The following is a 22,881-nucleotide window of genomic DNA, read 5'->3' on the forward strand; positions in this document are numbered from 1 at the left end:
CTCAGTGAGCACCCCATCTGCTGGACTAAGAACAAGGTTCTCGACTTTGCTGGATCCAGACTGTATGATAGCTCTTCTTCCGGCTTCATGATTCCTGGATCATGTGGCCAGATCACAGGCTTCTGTGGGAGCCTTCTTGGTCATCAGGTCCCCGGCACAGCAACTCTCCTCGACGTCCAGGCTGGGCTTATCCTTTTCAGGCTGCCTTGACTGGGATGCCATATCCAGGTTCGCCCCGAGGGGCTTCCTGTGAATCAGGATATCCCCTCTAACTGAGACGTCGAGCAGGAATTATGAGCGGTGTTTTTGCGAGAGACCCTTCTTGTGAAGTGCTATCGCTAGGCAGTGCTCCCTTCACTTCAGAGGGTTTTCTTTGAGCTTGCCACTCCCGTTTCAGTGCTTCTGGGCATCTGTGAACAGATGCTTAGTAATCTCTATTAAATACATACTATGGTAAGTGCACAAGCTAAGCTTCTGTGCACTTTTTGGTGTTAAGTGTGCACACAGAGCACTCTGCGAACTTTCTAAAATCTAAATAGTGGTAAGTTTGCACATTGAACATTCTGTGCACTTTCTAATATACCGTATGGTAAGGGTTATGCATTGTCAGCCTTGTTTTCTTTCTCTGAGTTGGCTTAGGCCCCGGTACTCGCCTTGGGCTCCACTCAACTAGTGTGTCTCTGTTGATACATTTCTTGAAGCATCACTCCCCTCACTGTAGAAGGTTATATATTTGAGCATGGTGCTTTCTTCCCAGAGTTAGAATTTTCTCCCCTTCTGAGGAGTGGAATTCCCCACTTCTTGGGCTACTCTGGTTAGCAGTGCTCCAATCTGTCAGAGGGTTGCCTATGAGCATGCTACCTCTTTTCTGAATTCAGAGTTCTCCTTTCACGTGGAGAGTTGAGTTCTCTGTTTTCCCAGAGCACCTGGAATGCTGTAGGTCGAGCCTCCCTCTTGGCTGAAAGCTGGGTGTTATGCTCCCTCAGCTAGGTAACTTACAGCTAGCCATTCCAGCATTATAGTATAGATTGAGTTGATGACTTTTCAAACATATTGTTCTTGGGATGCACCATTTCCATCTATGGACTACTCCTTCAGAGTGCCATAAGGGTCTCTTAGAGTGGTATCTTTAAAATCCATGTTAAGGTAGTGTGCAGTCGAAGTCCTTGTGCACTTTCAAAAATCTACGCTATGGTAAGTTCGCATATTAAGCATTTTGTGTTCTTTCTAAAATCATGTATGGTAGGGGCACACGCGCTAAGCTACTTTAACAGGACGTTGCTACTAGGGGTCTGTTGAGACAGTTCCTTCAGCAAGCTCATACAGAGCAAGCGGTAGCCCCCTGGTGACAGGCCAAGACCTAGTATGATTCTAGGCACTTGGTCATATCCCCTTAAAGGAATCTATTCCTGATTCCAAGCGTTGAGCTCTACCCTGGGCCCAGGAGTTCTGGCCCTAATAGGTAAGTTTTTTGGGGTATATAGCTTAGGCCTTTGGCCGTAGGGGAGAGTGTCACTGACCGCCATCTATTGTCCCAGGGGCAACTCCCTTAATGTTTTTTGGAAGAGTTGGTATGCTTCAGACATGGGTCACATCGAGGCGTTCCCCATAGCGACCCCTAGAGGACGCAGTGTCTCGTTCCCTACTCAGGGAACCATGGTTTCATACTGTAACCCGAGAAGTTTTCCATAGTGAAATTTTTTCATATTTCACAGTTCATATTTTGTTCAAAATATCTCATTTTGTGTTCAACAAAAATATATATTTTTCCAAGTATTAAATCTTTTTTTTTCATCAAACTTAATTTCATAAATTATACAGGTGCTTCTCAAACAATTTTAAAAGGTCGAGGAAAATTTAATTTATTTCAGTAATTCAACTCAAATTGTGAAACTCGTTGTAATAATAAAAACTCCATAGTCATCGGGAAGAAGAATCCTCTGTGGGACTCGAGACCGGTGGTGGGTAGCAGGTGTCGCTGATTTCCCAATCACTCCACCGGCCTCGCTCGTGTTCCCACATCCCTCGGCCCCGCCCCACTCGTCACATACCCCCATCGCCCCTCGCAGGCCGGGGGGTACCCCTCGAGACTGCGCTCTACACCCCCACTCCTCCCTCCGGGGGGGACCGCTCACGGGGACCTGTGGGCACCTGGGGGTAGGACAGACGAGGTGAGAGAAAAGGAGATGGAAGGAGGAGCGACAGAGACGATAGAGGGGAGAGAGGAAAAAAATAATAATTCCAGTTCCCAGACGCACTGCTGCTCGGCCCTCCATTAGCTGGGTGATCTCCTCCGGGGTACCTGGCGGTGGCACTGGATGGCCCTCGGCCACGGCTCCTCCTGTTTTGGGCAGCCGGCAGGAGTCCCCAATTCCCTGCTCCTCCCCGTTCAGGCGGACGGCAACAGGCTCCGGCTCTCTGGCGAACGGCGGCGACTCCTCCGCTCCCTCATGCACGGCAGCCGCCCCTCCACATCGCGGGCGGCCAGCAGTGAACTCGCCCGTCCCCGGCAACCCACTCCAGCCCAACGCCTCGAGCGTCCATGGCGGCACACTCCTCGCCTGCTCGATGGCACCGCGGATTCACCACAGCGGCGAGGGATCTTCAGCAGCACATCCCTCCTTCTCCCGGGCTTCGGCACCACTATAATAATAAAAACTCCATTATCATCGGGAAGAAGGAGGCAGGAACCGGCGGACAATCAAAATGAAACTTTAATAATCACATAATAAACACAAAACAGCGCATCAGCCCCTCACGGACGACTGATGCGCACAAAGTAAAATCAAAACATAAAATAAAGCCCAGGCCTGGTCCTATCTCGTCCTTCACTGTCGTCGCTCCCGTTTTATATCCTTCCATCTCCTCTGTGGGACTCGAGACCGGTGGTGGGTCGCAGGTGTCGCAGATTTCCCAATCACTCCACCGCCCTCGCTCGTGTTCCCACATCCCTTGGCCCTGCCCTACTCGTGTATTAAATAAATTCAATGCACACAAACTGAAGTAGTTTAAGTCTTTGGGTTTTTTTTAATTGTGATGATTTTGGCTCACATTTAATAAAAACCTACCAATTCACTTTCTCAACAAATTAGAATACTTCAAAATACTTCATTTGCAGGTGTTTTGAGTTGATTAGCTGAATGGCATGTCACTATATTCTAATTTTTTGAGATTTTTAGGGTTTTTGTTAAATGTGAGCCAAAATCATCAGAATTAAAAGAACAAAAGACTTCTTCAGTCTGTGCATTGAATTAAATTTATTAAATTCACAATTTGAGTTGAATTACTGAAATAAACTAACTTTTCCTCGACATTCTAATTTATTGAGAAGCACCTTTATATCTCACTATTAACACATACTCTCATTTAGTTTTGTTTAGTATTCTCAACCATGTTCTATTGCAACACATTTTTTTCCCATGGGATGCAAAAGGAGAGTGAATTACAATCTATTTTTATTTTAGTTTATATTTCATACGTTGTGCAAAATATATAATTTTGTTTTCCATATATTATACACACACACAAAAGGGTAATACAATAATTATAGATTTATTTTGTCTCTTTAAGCCTTAAATTCTTAATCAACTTTTTTCATCAAACAGAATGATTTCATACATTTTATGTCTCACTATTACTATTCACTCTTTCCCCATTTTATTTTGTCACTCATTTATTTATTAAAGGATTCCTTGCATTTGCAGCCATTTCTCAAGACTGTTAAAGCATGAGGTCAGCTGGGCACTCCAATATTCCAGCCCAGTTTCTTGCAAGTATGTAATAATAAACGGATTCTTTGGCCACAGATGTCCCTCCTTCAGTGACCATTGTAGCTCTTTAAGCTCTGAGCTGGAGCCCAATAAGCTAGTTGCATAGCAACAGGCTTCCCAGAAGCCCCTGCCCTGCTGATATCAGCCCTAACTCAACTGACACATAGCTGATTCCAACCAGTCAACTGAAGTGAACCCAAAACCCTTTCAGTGGCTATGTCGACAGATTGATTTGCAAATAAAAGCATCTTACAACAACATATCTGCTACTGTTGTGCAGGCATGAATTGACCAATTAAAACACAGAGGTCATGATAAGCCTCAGGGAGAGTAACATTGATAAATGATAGAACATTACAAACATGCCAGACATGCAATGACTATAATCGGATAAGCGTGCAGGTCTCTTTAGGTTTTATAACCTTGACTGCATGTAAAAGAGGCTCTATTGACATGAGTATAAAAGAGGAAACTGTTACACTGCATTTTTAGGGACTGTAACCTTGGCCCTGGTCTCAGACACCGCCGATACGCTTGTACAACAGCATTGTCTGTTCCAGCGTAAGGAAAGTGAGCGGAAGGGTGCGATCCCTGTCCTGTGGTGCAGCTTTCCAGATGTTACTCAAAGGATATGATTTCATTTCTGCAGTGTTATCTGCACAAGCAAAACAGTCTGGGGGTCAAGATACTAAGACAGGACCCCTGTGAATCCGACACACAATACTGAGACATCCCGCAAGCAGTGCACACCCATAATGCAATACACAGACTCGCACAAGATCTGCGCCTCTAGCCAGTTGATAATGACTGGCTTAAAGATTATAAAAGACTTCAATAGGTAGATAAATAGATTCCTACGGCCCACGGCCCATCTACATATAGATATCTATTGGGCCTTTCGCACTGCTTTAGTTCCAGAACTAAATGCACAGTACTAAATTACTGGGATGATTTTGCACAAACTATTTTCCAGTACCATTTAAAGGGTTTCATTCACACCGACAGTGTGTACTAGGAAGTGACGTAAGCCGTTCAACAGCAATGTCATTTGTGCACGGCGTTCAACAGCATTAACAAAGAAGAATAACGTTAATAACAGGAGGATGGAGGATGCTGTGACTGGAGCTGTGTTTTGGTTGCATCTCATGGGTTTCACAATAATGGACATGGAATGTTGATGTATATGTAAAGAATGGAAAGGAGGACTAAGAATCTCCAACGACAACTGGCAGTGCTACATTTTCTACAAACGTCCGTCCATCTATCGCTGGTCATCATACTTGCAATATAAGTTGACACAATGTTTACAATGTTTACACTGTGTTTTAAATCATGTCATGTGAGGAACGGTACTAAAATGAAAAGGTTCCTGCGGTGCGAAAGGCCCTTATGTCTACTTCTATCCCTTTACTGTACATTGTTACATTGCTACTCACTAAACAATTAAATCAATGTGTAAAAATAATAATAATTGAGCTGAAATTCTTTTATAATTTTGCAAGTATATTATCTTAATGCCTCTGTTACGGTGGCCCAGTATAGTGCACAACACAATGAAATCTCCACAACACAACGATAACAAGAAACAGCATAATGTAAACAAGTTGCAACACAACTAAATTAGCAAAACATGGAAACAAGCCGTAAAGCAATGAAATTAGCACATCACAACGGAAACAAGCTGCAACAAAATTAAATTAGCGCAACACAATGGAAACAAGCCACAAAACAATGAAATTAGCACAACATGGAAACAAGCCACAATACAGTGAAATTAGCGCAACACAATGGAAACAAGCTGCAACGCAAAGTTAGCACAACACAATGGAAACACGCCACAACACAACGAAATTAGCACAACATGGAAACAAGCCACAATACAACAAAATTAGCACAACACAATGGAAACAAGCCGCAATGCAAAGTTAGCACAACACAACGGAAACAAGCCGCAACGCAAAGTTAGCACAACACAATGGAAACAAGCCGCAATGCAAAGTTAGCACAACACAATGGAAACAAGCCGCAATGCAAAGTTAGCACAACACAATGGAAACAAGCCGCAACGCAAAGTTAGCACAACACAATGGAAACAAGCCGCAACGCAAAGTTAGCACAACACAATGGAAACAAGCCGCAACGCAAAGTTAGCACAACACAATGGAAACAAGCCGTAACACAACAAAATGAACAAAACACAATGGAAACAAGCCACAACATAACAAAATTTGCACAACATGGATACAGGCCAAAGCATAAAACATTCAAGGGAATAAAGAAGAACAGTGAAATAATATTTTTTTTTTAATCAATTGTAATTACTTGAACTATTTTGCAAACATTTACTCTTATTCATATGCCTGATTTGTTGAAACCTGCCCCTGGTTTCTGTTGTTATGTCCGACAAGCCATGCTCTCATGCCACACATCATGTTCTCACACAGTGAAAAATACATCACGGAGCAAAGAGAAAACCGACAGCACGGCAACAAACACAACAGAGCAGGTTACTTCTGGTATGAAACAAAGTCTCAGCTTTCAAATTTTCTTTAAGAAATTCCAACTATAAATACCATTTTGTGGTTTTTTAATGTGTCGCGACAGATCACTATAGCCCCTTGGTTCAAGTCGCACGTGAACCCAAGTGGGGGGAAGCTTAGGATGATTCCAAAGGGCCGACGAGTGAGGGGGGAGGGGGGGCATAGCAGCACCTCTGCATGAATTTATCATCTTTTTATATTTATTTGTAAATTGTCTTGTCTTGATCTTACATAAAACTGTGGCAACAGCACTTTTGCCTTAACTCTGTAATAACAAACATGAAACCTATTGCTTGTAGTCTAACTTCCCTGAGTTTTTGGCTCCTTTATATGATAATAAACATCTTTATATGAAGTAAATTCCATACACTCAGCTCTTCTGATCTCAGCATGGCAATGAGAGCGCATCAGGCCAAACCCAAATCTAATAAGCTAACGCTGTGTTAAAAATAGAATGTGATAAAAAATGAATCATGATAAAACCTAAATGCATACAAAACACATTTCCAGTACCACCTTCCTCCTTCTAAACTTTGTACAGGTAAAAGCATTGTTTTATTGAATAGGCTGTACAAAGAGAGCTGGCCCATAACCCACCTGTTTCAGCTGTTTTTGCAGTCAGTTACAATCAGTGGATCTCTACACTTTCCTGTCCTGGGAAAGTAGCCACTGGTGGAACATTCTCTGCTATTTGTGTAGGTCAAAAGGAATGACTCTGGGGACTCGCTGTGTTCCAGTTTCGTTATGCATGTTAAAACTATGTTCAAAAAGGGAAATGTTCTACTAAAAGGAGGAAAGAAATACATCTTCTCTGTACCCTTGAATAAAGTCCACTGTAACAGTAGTTTAACTCTCTCATTGTCTTCATTCTACTGAGGTGAAAGGTTACAAAGACAGGGGCATGCAAGAACTATTTTGAATAGCTTAATGAAGATAAATCACATGATCAGTTCACCAAGATATAAGCTCTCATTTTTAGAGAAGAATGTTTCAGAGAGAAGCTTTTAAAAATAGACAGTACAGTATACAGTTAAATATCACAACCTTGTTTATTAATCTACAGAGATTATAAATGGCAAAAAACGTACTACATAATTTAATGCTGTGAGAAAATACTTTCGTTGTTGTTCCTTAAGGAGTGTTTTATCTTTTTGATTAATTGCCAAAATCTTAAGAAATGTGAATAAATAAACCATTATTAACATTTTATCAGGTTTTGAGACATGTTAACTAATATGTAAGGGTTCCAAAAGATGGAAGACTGTGCTGGCTGGCAAAATGAAGGGAAAGTGGTTAATTTAGGGATTTCTGGGATATTTTTATAGGTGTGACATATGTGACTGTACCGAACCTAATCATAATATTCGTTAGATGGCATGAACTAATCGTCTCACACCTTGTGATATGTGATATCATTCATAGTATACACACCTTACTGTGAACGTTAAATCTCTGGCCTAGATTTTTTTGAAACTGTTGACACATGCATTTTGACTAAGCCTATGTTAAAACAGCAGGGATCAACAACCACAACTCAGCTGAAGGCAAATAAAAACAACTTTATTCAAAGCACCATAAAGACTGATAATAAATGCATTTTAAAATGGTCAGCACGCATTTGTTTTGGTGTCAAAAATAAGAGATTTTCAGTAGAGAAATAATGTTTCACTTTGGCTTTTTGCTCATTGAACTGAGCCTGGCATCTTCCAATCCAGATTGGATAACTTCATGCCTCCTTTACATATGTCCTCACAGCCACCACATCACCCATTATGCATTTCTGAAAAGAGAAATATGGTTATAAAATTAATGGAGAAAGCACTCAAATAATGGGAAAACAAACTATTCTGTACATTTAACCAGAATTTAGAACACAGTTAAAACTATTCATTTATATCAGACTACCCCATCAGCTATAAAATGATTATATTTGAAAAATGTTTCAATTTAAAAATACGTCAGATTCACATTCAGTTAAACATTTTTTTTTTTTTTGCAACAATGCTTTTCCATTAGATATTACACTCACAAAATGCAAATTCTAGCAGGAGAAATATTTTAGAATTGAGAAAAAAGTAAAAAAAAAAAGAATTAAAAAAAGTATCTTCCAATATAGTGGCTTCCATTGCCTTTCTGAGCCCGAATATCTCCATTTAAAAGTTTACTAATATTTTCAGTTTTCTCTGAATAATAAAATGTGGAAATATGATAACCAAAGCAAATAATAATTATTCATTATGTCAAATATAGTACTATATATACTATTATTAAATAATAATGTTGAACTTTATTAACTTTTTTAAATAAAATTGCAAACTGTAATCTCTATAGAATTATTGTTCACATTTTAAATTCTTGTGAATTTTGTCAATGTACACATAGTTCAACAACAATTTTGCAACCGCATTAGCAAATATATTATATTATATTGCATTATGTAATGCCACTTGTGTGATCATCAATATTATAACGCGTTTTTCATAAATAAAAGAGCATCCTTACAGCTACTAATTTCCCATCCGTCACCTCCCTCTCTATTCTCGACTCTTTTCCATCCCAGGTCTGTTTCTGCACAAGTTTGCCGTTCTCAAGAGTCACGACAGTCTGCAGATAAAGAGAGAGAAAAGCCTGTTAATTGCATACGATTAACATCTTCACACCAACGCAAATATTCCGCCTATTCCATTACAAACCGTAGTCTTTCTATCATCCGCGGTGATCTCCTCGAATGACTCATTGAGTTTAAATTTGATCTCAGTGGTTTTGAAGGTGCTCTGCGACTTCATGCATATGAGCCCCTGATCATCCACACACACGACCAAGTTGGGCTTGGTTCGGTTTCCCACCTGACGAGTGGCGAATCCTACACCTGAAAAAAGAAATGCACTTCTTTCATTCACGAAACAGATGTATATTACTGACAATCAACAGTATGATATTTAATGCATATGTTAAAACTATAAAAATTGGTTTAACTTTTATTTTGCATTTAGCAAACTGGAAATATTCGGTATAGATACTAAATAATGAATCATACCTATAGCCTTCATGTACTCGTCAAAGTTTTCGCTGGTGGTCATCTTCCATGTTCCCACGAATGTTTCAACCATGTTTCCGGGTGATGATGATGTTCCCTGTCACTCAAACAACAGCTCAAAGCTCAGATTTATTCTGATCTGAACTGATCGAATGACTGCAGGCTTTTTCAACAGCTCCTCCAGCACGTGCGTTTTGACACGAGCCAATCAGAGGAGCCAGCGTCACTGTGCGGAGTTCCTCAAACGCAACTCAGAACTAGGGAAGGGGTCGCGTTTTTCAGACCACAAAATGGTCAAATAACATTTACTGGGTTAGAGGACAGCAATCAGAAAGATCATGGACATGGATAAACTTAATATATATATTTTTTTTAGAATGATGTGTTTGACCAAATAAGAGACCCGACTAAAGGCATGCCCTTTCCTCACAGAGGCCGACTGCACACACACGATGATGTCTATTTGAACTTTAATAACTACGTAATAACGTGCTTATAATATCATATAGACAAAGGGCATTTTGTAGGCAATATGTTAACTTATGCTAATTCACAGGCATATTTTCATTTGGATATAGAACATGAACACCATCATCCTTACTGCTTCAGACACTACACATATTTGGTACACTGTATATTGCATACTATTATTTAAAATGACTAATATGTGTTGAATAACATACCTATACCTCTCAGAAATTATTGCACTAAATGTCATGCATTAATTACATGGATGTGATGTAAAAGTAATCTTTTCCACATATATCATAGTAGGGCTGTGCGATTAATCGAAATCGTTACGTTTTTTTTACTAATCGCAAAAGCCTGCGATGTGGATGCGATTAAGCTGTTCCAGAGCATATGCATGTCTGTCAGTCTTCACTGACAGTCTTACTAACCAATAGAGCGAGCGCACCTCCGTTCTCCCCAAACAGCTCTGCTCTAGCCAGCTGTGTAAACGCCCACCATAAAAAAAAACTAAAAAAAAAAAAACCCCGGAAAGCAGGAGAGAGACAGAGTGGGATTATGGCGTCTACAGGGTCAGGTCAATAGTAAGGCAAATTAAAACTAAAGAAAAACGTTCGTTAACTTAAGCTTTGAAAAGAAAGACAACAAACAAAAAACAATATAATTTACAAGAGCTGCGTCACAATGCATATCAAGAGCATCCCTTATTGCATGTTCGCTATTCCAAATTCAGAAGACACACAGCCTATACTCGCTCCTCTCTTCCCCACGCGGCGCGAATCCCGTGTCACGGACGAGCCGTTCACACTCGCCGCACTCACGCAGTCAGTTTCTAACGCTCAGTTATATTCTCGCGCGGGCCAGCACCGCAAATCTCCACGAGCGCATCTGACAGTATGAATGAGGCTCGACGCAGGTTCGCGCCTGGCTCTCGTTTAAAACGAATGTAAATTCAGTCTAACCGCTTGCTAACTTCACTTGGATGAAATGAAACATTCAACACATTTTCCACTTGTTCTTAAAATCCCAAATACAGTGTAACATGTAACACTTTAATGAATGACTAAAGAAATACAGTTCTTTATTTATATAAAAAATAAATATTTCCAGTGAAATTCAGTAACTAAGTTAATTCTATAAAATTTGTTATACCATTATAACCCTGCCTGCAGAAAAAAAAATTATATATATATATAATATATTGTATATACAATATAATACAATATATAATTCCTATTGGATTCCTAATTTTGAAATGGTTTCATGGAAAGTGTAAGAATTTATTTTTATTGATTTTTTTCAGCAGGGTAATGATAATCATACTGTGTAATCATACTGTGCTGCACATTATTGACAATATTAAGCTGAAGCTTGACTTTGCAAATTTAAAAATCGCAAATCAAATCACAATCGCAATATCTGTCAAGAAAAAATCGCATTAGAAATTTTCCCCATATCGCACAGCCCTATGTCATAGTGAGATAATGCATAAGTAGAGACTTTACTGAGTCTGTATACAGAGGCCTGTTAATTTACTTCAAAAGTCCAACCAAAAGTCTAGAGGACAAAGTGAGAGTCAACTCAAAGACATGACAGATAACAATTTTATTACACATCCACAGACATATAAATACAAAAGAACTAGACTATTTTTTGTCCCCTGCTTTAGCTTGAGGGTCTTTAGCAGTGCATCGGGTCTGTAAGGCCGAGAGCAATTCTTCTGTGGTTAGTTTGGATCCCTTCATCAGCAGCCTCTCTCCATCCACTACAAAAGACCACAATGGCATGCATTTTACAATGACACTATGCCGTACACTCTTTTGCAATAATGGAGTTACAGTTCAGTCACTCACAAAAAGTGATGTCAATCGTAGGCTCGGATCGGTCATGCTTTATTTCTGTGATAACTTCACAGTTCATATTTGTGGCTCTGGCTTTTTCAGACCCGACCACAATGAGAAACTCTCTGCAGGAAGGAAGCAGACAAAAGTAATGCAAGAGATGTGATTTATTTATGCCTTTAATTATGCCTTCATAAATTCACATTTCATTTATGCAACAAAAACATGAGTAATGAGGGATAAGATTAAAAAACGTGTAAAAGTTGTGACAGCCCACAATAAATGTCATTGATACAAAATGGGCAGTTTGTCATCAAAAATGGATTAAATTCATTTAGGACAGCTTTTCCTAAACTTTTGCAATTATTTATTGACCGATGGTTTTATTGACTTAACTGCACACTAAATCACCATCTCCTGAAAAGTACATTTTGAATTGCTATGGATCCTGCTTCAGATATTATGCATGTTTAGAATAGCCTACTAGCTTGCTATTTACAAAAGAAAAAGAAAAAAGAAAGGAAAGGAAAAAAACGTATAGTATAAACTGTATGCCATATATTTTTACATAGTATAGCAAATAAAACTTTTTCCATGATAAGCATATCAAACATTAGTATGCTACGGGACTTAAAATGCGAATGGCAAAAATCATTACCAATACAATTTGCCAAGTGTGAACAGCATATTCTGCAAGACTAGTACGAAAATACTAGTCCGATCTTGGTAGTTCTACTAGTTCAAAACAGTGTGACACTCTGCTGCAATTACCGCGTTTAGACTGAGAGTGGCTCCAGATATTTCACAGTAGAAAACTAATAGTGTAGTGAAGCTAAGCATTACGATCCATGTCATTTATTCGCAGTGTCATAAGCACATTCATAGAACATTTAACAGTCAATCTGCGTTGAACTTGTTTGTATTGTTAATACATTTTATGATATGTATGCTAAATTGTATCTCTCTAATGTCATTTTTGAATTTGCAGCTGTTAAATGTGGAGTGGAGAACAGACCAACAGTGGCGAGTGCTGCTGTGAACGCTGAAAACAACAAATGTCTATGAACTTAGAAACACATTCAAAACACATCTAACGTTAAATAAGTTTAATTTGCATCATATACTCCGTTCCTCTGACCGCTGTTACAAGAGGACAGCGGCTCCTGAAGTCATGCTCATGCGTTACCAGACAGACGTCTTCCACACTTACAGTGAATCGAGGTATGTACAGTATTCTTACCTTGTGGAGCGAACATTTGATTCAAATGGGCAAAACTGTACAATAATTTTCTTAACAGTCTTTAACACTACTGCTCCCCTGGACGCCGCCATCTTTTCCTACATGACCTTTCACCTGCTGATGACGTATGCAGCCGGGTTGTCAGCGTAAAATACGAAAGCGTAAAAAAGTACGATATCAAAATAAATAAAATGTGCAATTAAAACTATGAAAAAATACGGAAGCATTGTTTTAAAGGGGAGTAGTTTTCACCGAAGCAACTGATTCCCCACCCAAAACAGAACATACAATTTTAAGATTAAAAAGAATTTTAGCCCATGCTCTTTCACATGTATTTATTTAAAATTCTTACATAATGCAATCTTTATAAAAATTCAGTAATTTCATATTTCCTATATTCACTGTTACCAAATAAATAGATTTTTCCCAAACAACATTTTAAGCTCAAACAGACTTTGATCACACACTTTCTTTCATTCATTAATTTGTTCATTTTTAATTGTCAATATTTATATTTAAAAAAGATATTATTTTTGTCGAAGCAATTGTTTTTCCCAAGCAGAACATACATACAATTTAAGCTCTAAAATATAAGCCCATGCTTTAATTTATTAATTTATTTTATTTATACATTCTTTCATTCTCATTCTTTGTCAATATTTATACAAATAATTAATTGATAAAATATAATTTAAAATTTAATTGTAATTAAGTATCCGCACTTTCTTTTTAAAATCAGCTTCGCCTGTTACGTCAAATGCTTTAAATTGGTTTAATTAAATTATCTGAATCTCTGGGATTCATTGTCATTAGTGTACTGAAATAAAATAAATAAATTGTTGCAAATAAATATCACAAAAAAAGAAAAAGTTACTATTAAAAGTTATGAGTATATTACACGTTATGTGTATTTTTTTTAGAGATCTGCGTACAAAACATATTATTGACAAATCATGAAACTCATCCAGTAGATGGCGCTAGTGGATACTGTATTATTTAGTAAGCCACTCCAAGGTTACCTTTCACATCATTTTCAGTTTATTGCCAGATACATCTTGCTATATCTTCCTTCACACACCCAAGCATAATCTGTGCACAGTCATCAGTGTTAATTTGTTCAAATGCACTTTCAAGAAGAAATCATGTAAATCAAGTCATTATGTCAAGTATCAAACAAACTGCCCATGTTATCATGATTTTCACACACACACACACACATATATATATATATATATATATATATATATATATATATATATATATATATATATATATATATATACATACATACAGGTGCATCTAATTAAATTAGGATATCATGGAAAAGTTCAATTATTTCAGAAATTCAACTCAAATTGTGAAACTCATGTATTAAATCAATTCAGTGCACACAGACTGAAGTAGTTTAAGTCTTTGACTCTTTAAATTGTGATAATTTTGGTTCACATTTAACAAAAACCCACCAATTTACTATCTCAACAAATTAGAATATGGTGACATGCCAATCAGCTAATCAACTCAAAAAACCTGTAAATGTTTCCTGAGCCTTCAAAATGTTCTCTCAGTTTGGTTCACTAGGCTACACAATCATCGGGAAGACTGCTGATCTGAGAGTTCATTGACACCCTTCACAAGGAGGGTAAGCCACAAATATTCATTGCCAAAGAAGCTGGCTGTTGACAGAGTGCTGTATCCAAGCATGTTAACAGAAAGTTGAGTGGAAGGAAAAAGTGTGGAAGAAATAGATGCACAACCAACCGAGAGAACTGCAGCTCTATGAGGATTTTCAAGCAAAATAATAATAATTTGAGTGAATTTCACAAGGAATGGACTGAGGCTGGGGTCAAGGCATACAGACGTGTCAAGGAATTTGGCTAAAGTTGTTGTATTCCTCTTGTTAAGCCACACCTGAACCACAGACAACGTCAGAGGCATCTTACCTGGGCTAAGGAGAAGAAGAACTGGACTGTTGCCATTGGTCTGAAACTCCTCTTTTCAGATGAGAGCAAGTTTTGTATTTCATTTGGAAACCAAGGTCCTAGAGTTTGGAGGAAGGGCGGAGAAGCCCTAGTTGCTTGAAGTCCAGTGTTAAGTTTCCACAGTCTGTGATGATTTGGGGTGCAATGTCATCTACTGGTGTTGGTCCATTGTGTTTTTGAAGTCACTGCAGCTGTTTACCAGGAAATCTTGGATCACTTCAATGCTTCCTTCTGCTGACCAGCTTTTTGAAGATGCTGATTTCATTTTCCAGCAGGATTTGGCACCTGTCCACACTGCCCACACTAGAAAAGTTGGTTAAATGACCATGGTGTTGGTGTGCTTGACTGGCCAGCAAACTCACCAGACCCGAACCCCACAGAGAATCTATGGGGTATTGTCAAGAGGAAAATGAGAAACAAGAGACCAAACAATGCAGATGAGCTGAAGGTCACTGTCAAAGAAACCTGGGCTTCCACACCACCTCAGCAGTGCCACAAACTGATCACCTCCATGCCACGCCGAATACAGTCAGTAATTAAAGCAAAAGGAGCCCCTACCAAGTATTGAGTACATGTACAGTAAATTAACATACTTTCCAGAAGGCCAACAATTAACTAAAATGTTTTTTTTTATTATTATTATTGGTCTTATGAAGTATTCTAATTTGTTGAGATAGTGAATTGGTGGGTTTTTGTTAAATGTCAGCCCAAATCATCAAAATTCAAAGAACCAAAGACTTAAACTACTTCAGTTTGTGTGCACTGAATTTATTTAATACACGAGTTTCACAATTCGAGTTGAATCACTGAAATAAATCAACTTTTCCATGACATTCTAATTTATTGATATGCACCTGTATATACATACGTGTGTGTAAATATATATAAATATATATATATATATATATATATATATATATATATATATACACTACAGCCTTTGGCAACATTAAACATTGCCTTAACATACTCTTATTGTGAAATTTTGTACACTCCCTTAATTTGAGATGTTGTAAGAAACATGGAAGAGTTGAAATCGAATGCCCTGCCTATCTGACAAGCACAAAAACATAGTTGTAGCTATTTCTGACACAGATGGTTAAAGCTGTATCACGCTGAAGAACATCTGAGCTGAGCTAAATTTCAGAAGTATAGACATAACATAAGTCAAATATTTCTGATGGTGTCAAAAATGTTTTGTCACTCACATATGCTCTCATGCTTCTGATGAACAACTAAGCACACAGTTGTGATCGCAAATTAGATCTATATTTAGACATGAGCTTGAAGGGTGAACTTCCTATCAAGCCCTTTCTAAAAACAAGTTTATCTTTCCTTACTGAAACAATGACAATGAATACTCCTGCCACCATTTCATCCAAAATAAAGAAAGCTACAAGCACTGAAGCACAAACAATAAGGCAGAACGCTCAAGGGAGGGGTCAGCATTTTATAATGCATGCTAAAGGTTATTTTGGTATTACTGTCATTGTTTCTTGTTCTAAGTATAAACTTAGACACTTCCCAGGAATTCAGACACCAAGCATTGGGTACTGTGTTTAGAAAGCAGGCACTGAATAAAGAATGTATTATTCATTTTACTATTATTGTTGTTGTTATTATTAATCTATAATCCAATACTATCCTGCAATTCTAAACATATTAATTTTAAATTGTTCAAATATATTTTATTTAGCATATAGGCTACACAATATGAAATAAACAAATATTTTAAGTTACAATATAACGTTATTGTAAAACTAAAAACTAGTTTTAAAAACTAAAACTAAAGATAATGTTCAGGTAAATGTTTCTGTCCTTCTCACATTAACATATTTTAAGTCAAGATAAAATGTACAAATAAATGACTTTGTAGACTATATATTAATAAAGATTATTTTAATGGCATTTCAAGCGTAAGCATCATAATTAAATGTGAAAATATATTAATATGGAACTATAAGCATTATTAAAGAAATAGTTCACCCAAAAATCGAAATTTGCTGAAAATGTACTCACCCTCAGGTAATCATAAGAAACATTACTTCATTTGCTCAGCAATTAATCCTCTGAATGGGTGCCGTCAGAATGAGACTCCAGTCCATCGATTACCTTCTGTTTGAAAGCAACAAATCTATCAAGATGTTTTAACAGTTTCTTCTGACCAAAATATGAACCCTCTATAAAGTTTAATCTGAATCAGGAGAGAAAAATGCATTAAACAGGTTCTAAACGATGACTTTCTCACTGGAGGAAGTGTTATTATGGATTATGAACTCATATTTTAGCCAGAAGCAAGTTTTAATGTATTATTGGGATGTTTTTTTATCAGCTGTTTGGACTCTCATCCTGATGGCACCCAAAATGAATCTATTGTTGAGTGAATTATGTGATGCAAAATGTCTCCAAATTCACTCCGGAAGGCCAAAGCTTGAGTATAACTTTTAAGTAATTTTTCAAATATTCCTGTAAAACACCTTAAAAAAAACATATATATATATATATATATATATATATATATATATATATTTTTTTTTTTTTTTTTTTTTTTTTTTTTTAAACATAGCCCTATTCATTTATTTTCACATGCCATCCACACAGCACAAACTGAAAGCAGCCCTGAACACACCCACTCGCGCTGCTTTGTTGCGGTAGCCACACGCGCAGAACTACAGCTCCCGTGACACACTGCGCTGCTGGGATCTGTCTCTCCACCCCTCTGCATCTGCATCTGAGAAGAGTAGCGGAGGATCGCGGCCACAGAGTCACAGCAGCACCGGACCGGTACGGTGTGTGTGTGTGTGTGTGTGTGTGTGTGTGGTACACATCGCAGTGCGCACTGCAGCTCAGCCTCACTGACACTGTGTCCTCTGCGATCGTTTGTAAACACGGCATGCTGTTTGAGAGCTGCTGTGAGTCCACTGAACCTGCGCTGATCACATAAACATCGAGAGCGGAGGAACAGCTGATCCACGGATGGTCGTCTGAGGTAAGTGGTCCTTGAATAATAGCCCACCCGGACATAAGCCTACATGACTGGAAAAGTTGTGAAGAGAGAGAAATATCTGTAATGAGAATGAGACCGTTAAGACTGTGAACTTCTCTCGCGTATTCTGTGTGGCGCGCGTGAGAGAGGACAGACGTGCTGCTTATTTATACGAAAAATTCCCTGCATACCGACTGAGGGAAAAGAGGAATGTAACGGAATGGTATTGATGGTATGAGTAAGTCTGGATAAACAGTTTAAATATGTTATTACACAGACGCGAGTCATCTGTTGATCTCTCAGTTGTGCTCCTGTATAAGAGACATGGAATATTTAAACACAACTAACATGTGATTTATCTTAAACAAGAATTAATCCAACATGTAAACAATAATCTAAAGACAGTAAGAGCCACAGTTCCATACATGAAATCTTCTCTTACCTATGCATATAAAATAATTTGTCCATATTTGAGATACTATATGAACATACTTTTTATTATCATTTTGACTAATGGCTCTAAACAGCAGTAAGGTACTAAATAGCTACCGTTCAATACATGAGTGTATGTTTCACATTTGTGTAAATTGTCAGATTTTTCAAGGTAATTATAAAGAATTTTATCTTGTAAAAATGTTAAACTGCAATTTTTTTAATAATTGGAAAATCATTTTTATAATCTTATTTAATCGTTGTCATTCTATTTTTTTTTAATAGTATTAGTATTATTAATCCTGTAGCGTTGCTAGTTTTATGTGACCAGAATGTGGCATTTAAAAAAAGTAATAAAATATGGAATTAAATCAAACACAATATTTACACTGAGGTGTAAATGAGTCTTTAAAATATATGTATATTTTTTAAATATTAAAATCGTATTCATATTTTCATGATATTTAAAAATTATTAAACAATTCTAAAAGAATATACTACACTTAAAAAGACTTGAAGAAAATTATATATATATATATATATATATATATATATATATATATATATATATATATATATATATATATATATATATATATATAATATATAGTAATTTTGACACTTTGTGGGGCTTATATATATATATATATATATATATATATACACACACACACACACACACACACACAAGCCCCCCAAAGTGTCAAAATGACTTTGAACATGTTCATTGTTCATCAAAAGTCTGGTCAAAACGAATGAGCATCACGTCATACTGTATTCATACTTTTATGATTTGATCAAAAGGCAGATGAGGGACTTTGATTTGTGTAATAAGTAATAAGTAACTTGTTTAAATAAATGTCAAACATATATGAATACCTTTGCTAAGGTAACAAGCACTGGACATTTTAGTGTTCTTCCACTTTATCTTAAACAAATAGAGAGATCTTTTTTCCGCATGCTCACTTTATACATCTGAGCTTTAACCTTTATATTTCCTGGTCAGAAAAGTGCTAAAGGTAATGCCCACGAGATGACAAAGGCTAAAAACATATCACACATAACTCATCATTACATAGATTATCTGGCAGATGGTTATCTGCAAGTCAGCAAGTCTGTAAATATCAGTGCACTGTAAATGTACCCTCTTAGCACAAAATAAAGCCCATTGCGACATAAAAGTGGCATGACAGCTATGAATGCAGACAGCGTAGCAGGTATAAGTATAGGATCACAATGTATTGTTTAAATCCATCGGTTTCCCAGCATCTAAGAGGCATCTAGACACAAAAACAGTTGGATTGAGGTCAAACACTCGGGACAGAAGCCCTGCCTCACATGTTTATTAGACAGATAGTGTTTTCCTGGTTGGCTGAGCGTAGCTTCAGGCTCCGTTCCACTGCTGGCACTCTCAACTCTGCAGCAGTGGCAGGTTTTACTCCGTCTGCACCTGTCCTTTACACTGGAGGTTCCCCAGATGGATTATTGTATAGCAGAATTCAGATTTCATGCTTTGGCACAACAAAGCAATGTCAGAAACATTTTTATTGTTGGAACTTTGGACTCTGTTCTGGCCTTGGAGCTGTTTCTCAAAACCAATGCAAATGAGCACAAGTGGAAAAAGGGCTTTTGAATTCAGGATATGTCGGTTAGCATGGCTCTGGTGCTTCATGGAATTTAGCTCATAAATGTCAAAAGAAAAGGTGGGAGTAAAAGAGAGTGAAGTTTCCCTCAAAGGGTTTGAAACTTTAATGGAACAGAACTAGTTTGAGCTGTGAAGTCTGAAGCTGTTTTTACCATGGAGAAAAATTTGATTGGATTCATGGATGTTTCTACAGCTGTGGCTCTGTTCTGTAGGGGCCGGGGGTTGTGCTAAATCCTGTCAAATGGGGCTTTTTGGTTTCAATGTGGATACCGTGACCTAATGGAATATAATCCCCAATGCGTAAATGGATATTCTGTACATTATTATTGGGCTTAAAGTAATTGTTCACCTAAAAAATTATATTTGCTAAAAAATGTACTCTCTCTCTCCCACGTGTAGATGAGTTTGTTTCTTCATCTGAACAGATTTGGAGAAATGTAGCATCACCAATGGATCCTCTGCAGTGAATGGGTGCTGTCAGAATGTGAGTCAAAACAGCTGATTAAAACATCACAATAATCCACGAGTAATCCATACAACTCCAGTCCAATTAATGTGTGTTAGAAACAAATCCATCCTTAAAACATTTCCAACTTTAAACTGCTGTTTCAGAATCAGAATCAGAATCAGAAAGAGCTTTATTGCCAAGTATGCTTGCGCATACAAGGAATTTGTTGTATGCAATATTTGTTGTATTGTTGTATTTGTTGTATGTTGTATGTAATTTGTTTCCATCTATAATATGAATCCTTTATCCATAGAGTATAGAATATTGCTTTCTCCAGTGAGAAAGTTGTCTCATTTGAATCAGAAGATAAATAATACAATGAAAACAGTCCAAAACAGCTCTAAAAAATATGTGGGTGGATTTTGATGTGAGTAGACATCAGGGGATTGACATTTTCACTGGAGGAAGCGTTATTATGGATTAAGGAGTAGTATTTTGGCCAGAAGTAAGAATTTTAAGTTAAACGCCTTAATGATGAATACAAAAAAAAAAAAAAAAATTATCTTTTCACATCACAAGATATTAATTTAATGGACTGGAGTTTTGTGGATTACTTGTGGATTATTGTGATGTTCTTATCAGCTGTTTGGTCACTCCTTCTGACGGCACCCATTCACTGCAGAGGGGCCATTAGTGAGCAGGTGATCTACTGCAAATCTGTTCTGATGAAGAAACAAACTCATCTACATCTTGGATGACCTGAAGATGAGTAAACTTTCAGCAAATGTTCATTTTTGGGTGAACTATTCCTTTAATGATATTGTTCAGAGCTCGTTGCTAAGATACACAAGAGATGAGATCTGATGTTCAGTGTGAGTAAACTGAATCAAACCAGTTGTTCTGCTAATGATCATTAAGTAACAAACATCCAGGATGCAAACATCTGAGCTGCTTTGATTTAGTGACTGTAGAGAACATACTTGTGCAGGTAGGTCAGTCATGGAAATGTCAGTGACCCAAGTTTATTTGTAGTCAAGGAAACTGGAAGAACTATCATATCGAGAAAATGCAGACTGAAACACTTCTCTCAAACTAACGGATGTTTTGGTCATTCATATATCATGGGAGAACTGTTGGTTAATGTTGTGGTAATGTAAAATGTAATGCTAAAATTTTTTGACTCAACTGAACACATGACTATGCAAATTAAAAGGGCTTATTCAAAAACTATCATCAGCTTCCTGATGATAATGTTTCTGAGAACAGCATACCAACAAGAGCTGAAATGATTCCTCGAGATATCCTTGATGAAATGTTTTGAAGAAACCTAAATTAGATTTGCATCCTAAATTATCCCATAGTAATGCTGAAACACAGAAGGATGAGTATTCAAGCACTAAATAAACGAAAGTATATTCATAGTTTTACATCAACTGGATTATTCTTCGCTAAGGGGAACTTTCTTTTGCACTATGAGGATAAAAAAAACAGTCATTCTAGTTTAAAAATGGATTTAAGTATTTTGTGTTTTGTTTAAATCACTGTTCAAAGTGTTTAGCTTCTATTTTATATTTATAAAAAGTGTAGAATAAATTTTGTACTTTCATTTTCTGAACTTTTTTTATTGTGAATAATCACAGTACCAAAAACTGCTTTTGCTTACCATCATGGCAAGCATTTTAGAGAACTATTGAGTTTCTCCAAAACACTTACATTTAGTTCTGAAAGGAAATGAGAAGTGATGAGGGCAGCAGAGTGACAGTTCGAGTGTGGGAAATATCATCAGATCTCAGAGTAGCTTTATTAGATTACCAAAACTATAAGTGTTTTACTTCAAATTCTTTTTAATTATGCACATTTAAAATGAAACTTGTTTGCTTTTTCTAGATTTTTTTCTTTGCTTTTTCAAAAGTGCTTCTAACTGAAGAATCACCCTGCTAAGCAAACCTAACTGGCTTAATAAAGTGTAACATTTATTGAACATGTTTTAATTTACCCAGAACTCAAGTTGGATGAGTGATATTTATTGCTGTTTATCATGTGCAATGTTGTCTAGACAGCATTTTATTTTCCAGATTGTGAAATGGTAACATTTTTGATTCTCGAACTGTAAGGCCATTGTGACTTTTTGTACAAACTTTCCATTGTAAGTGTCTAACACACATTACTACTAGAGAGACTTGCATGTTTTTTCCATGAGAAGAACTGCAGTGTCTGCATGACACACCAATTTAAAACTCATTAATGACACAAAATACATTCAATTAAGAGAAGCCGCTCTAGTCAGTTGTTTCACTCCTGAATCACCAAATGGATTTGGCCAATTTCTCTTGAATGCTGTGTCGATAAGTTGTAACTCTGGAATGTCGATTCTCCACTTCAATCGTTTTTTTACGTGAAGCTGACAGTGTTAACTGTCATCAGACATGTTTGGCCAGTCTCAGACACAACAGGGCTTGTCTGATCTTGTCGCACTCTGTTATCGAACGAGGGGG

At 37.3% G+C, this 22,881-nt stretch overlaps 3 protein-coding genes across 3 annotated transcripts in view; 1 reads left to right on the top strand and 2 right to left on the bottom strand.

Annotated features, from left to right (window-relative positions):
• Positions 1 to 7,849: 7,849 nt before the first annotated feature.
• On the bottom strand, positions 7,850 to 9,506 carry LOC132145492 (fatty acid-binding protein, adipocyte-like). Its single transcript, XM_059556574.1, has 4 exons — positions 9,348 to 9,506; positions 9,004 to 9,179; positions 8,813 to 8,914; positions 7,850 to 8,090 (listed from the first exon to the last, which is right to left on the bottom strand). Exons 1-4 carry the CDS (start codon positions 9,418 to 9,420, stop codon positions 8,037 to 8,039), a joined length of 405 nt encoding a protein of 134 aa, XP_059412557.1. The 5' UTR covers positions 9,421 to 9,506; the 3' UTR covers positions 7,850 to 8,036.
• Positions 9,507 to 11,401: 1,895 nt separating this feature from the next.
• On the bottom strand, positions 11,402 to 13,049 carry LOC132144749 (large ribosomal subunit protein mL53-like). Its single transcript, XM_059555321.1, has 3 exons — positions 12,897 to 13,049; positions 11,669 to 11,781; positions 11,402 to 11,580 (listed from the first exon to the last, which is right to left on the bottom strand). Exons 1-3 carry the CDS (start codon positions 12,986 to 12,988, stop codon positions 11,462 to 11,464), a joined length of 324 nt encoding a protein of 107 aa, XP_059411304.1. The 5' UTR covers positions 12,989 to 13,049; the 3' UTR covers positions 11,402 to 11,461.
• A 4,477-nt stretch (positions 13,050 to 17,526) lies between these two features.
• Positions 17,527 to 22,881, top strand: part of pag1 (phosphoprotein membrane anchor with glycosphingolipid microdomains 1) — a 79,157-nt gene continuing 73,802 nt past the window's right edge. The window contains exon 1 of the mRNA XM_059556575.1: positions 17,527 to 17,864. The gene's annotated coding sequence lies outside the window, so the exon portion shown is untranslated. The remainder of the gene's footprint in view (positions 17,865 to 22,881) is intronic.

This window comes from Carassius carassius, chromosome 8 (assembly GCF_963082965.1).
Source record: "Carassius carassius chromosome 8, fCarCar2.1, whole genome shotgun sequence".
NCBI classification, from domain to species: Eukaryota; Metazoa; Chordata; class Actinopteri; order Cypriniformes; family Cyprinidae; genus Carassius; species Carassius carassius.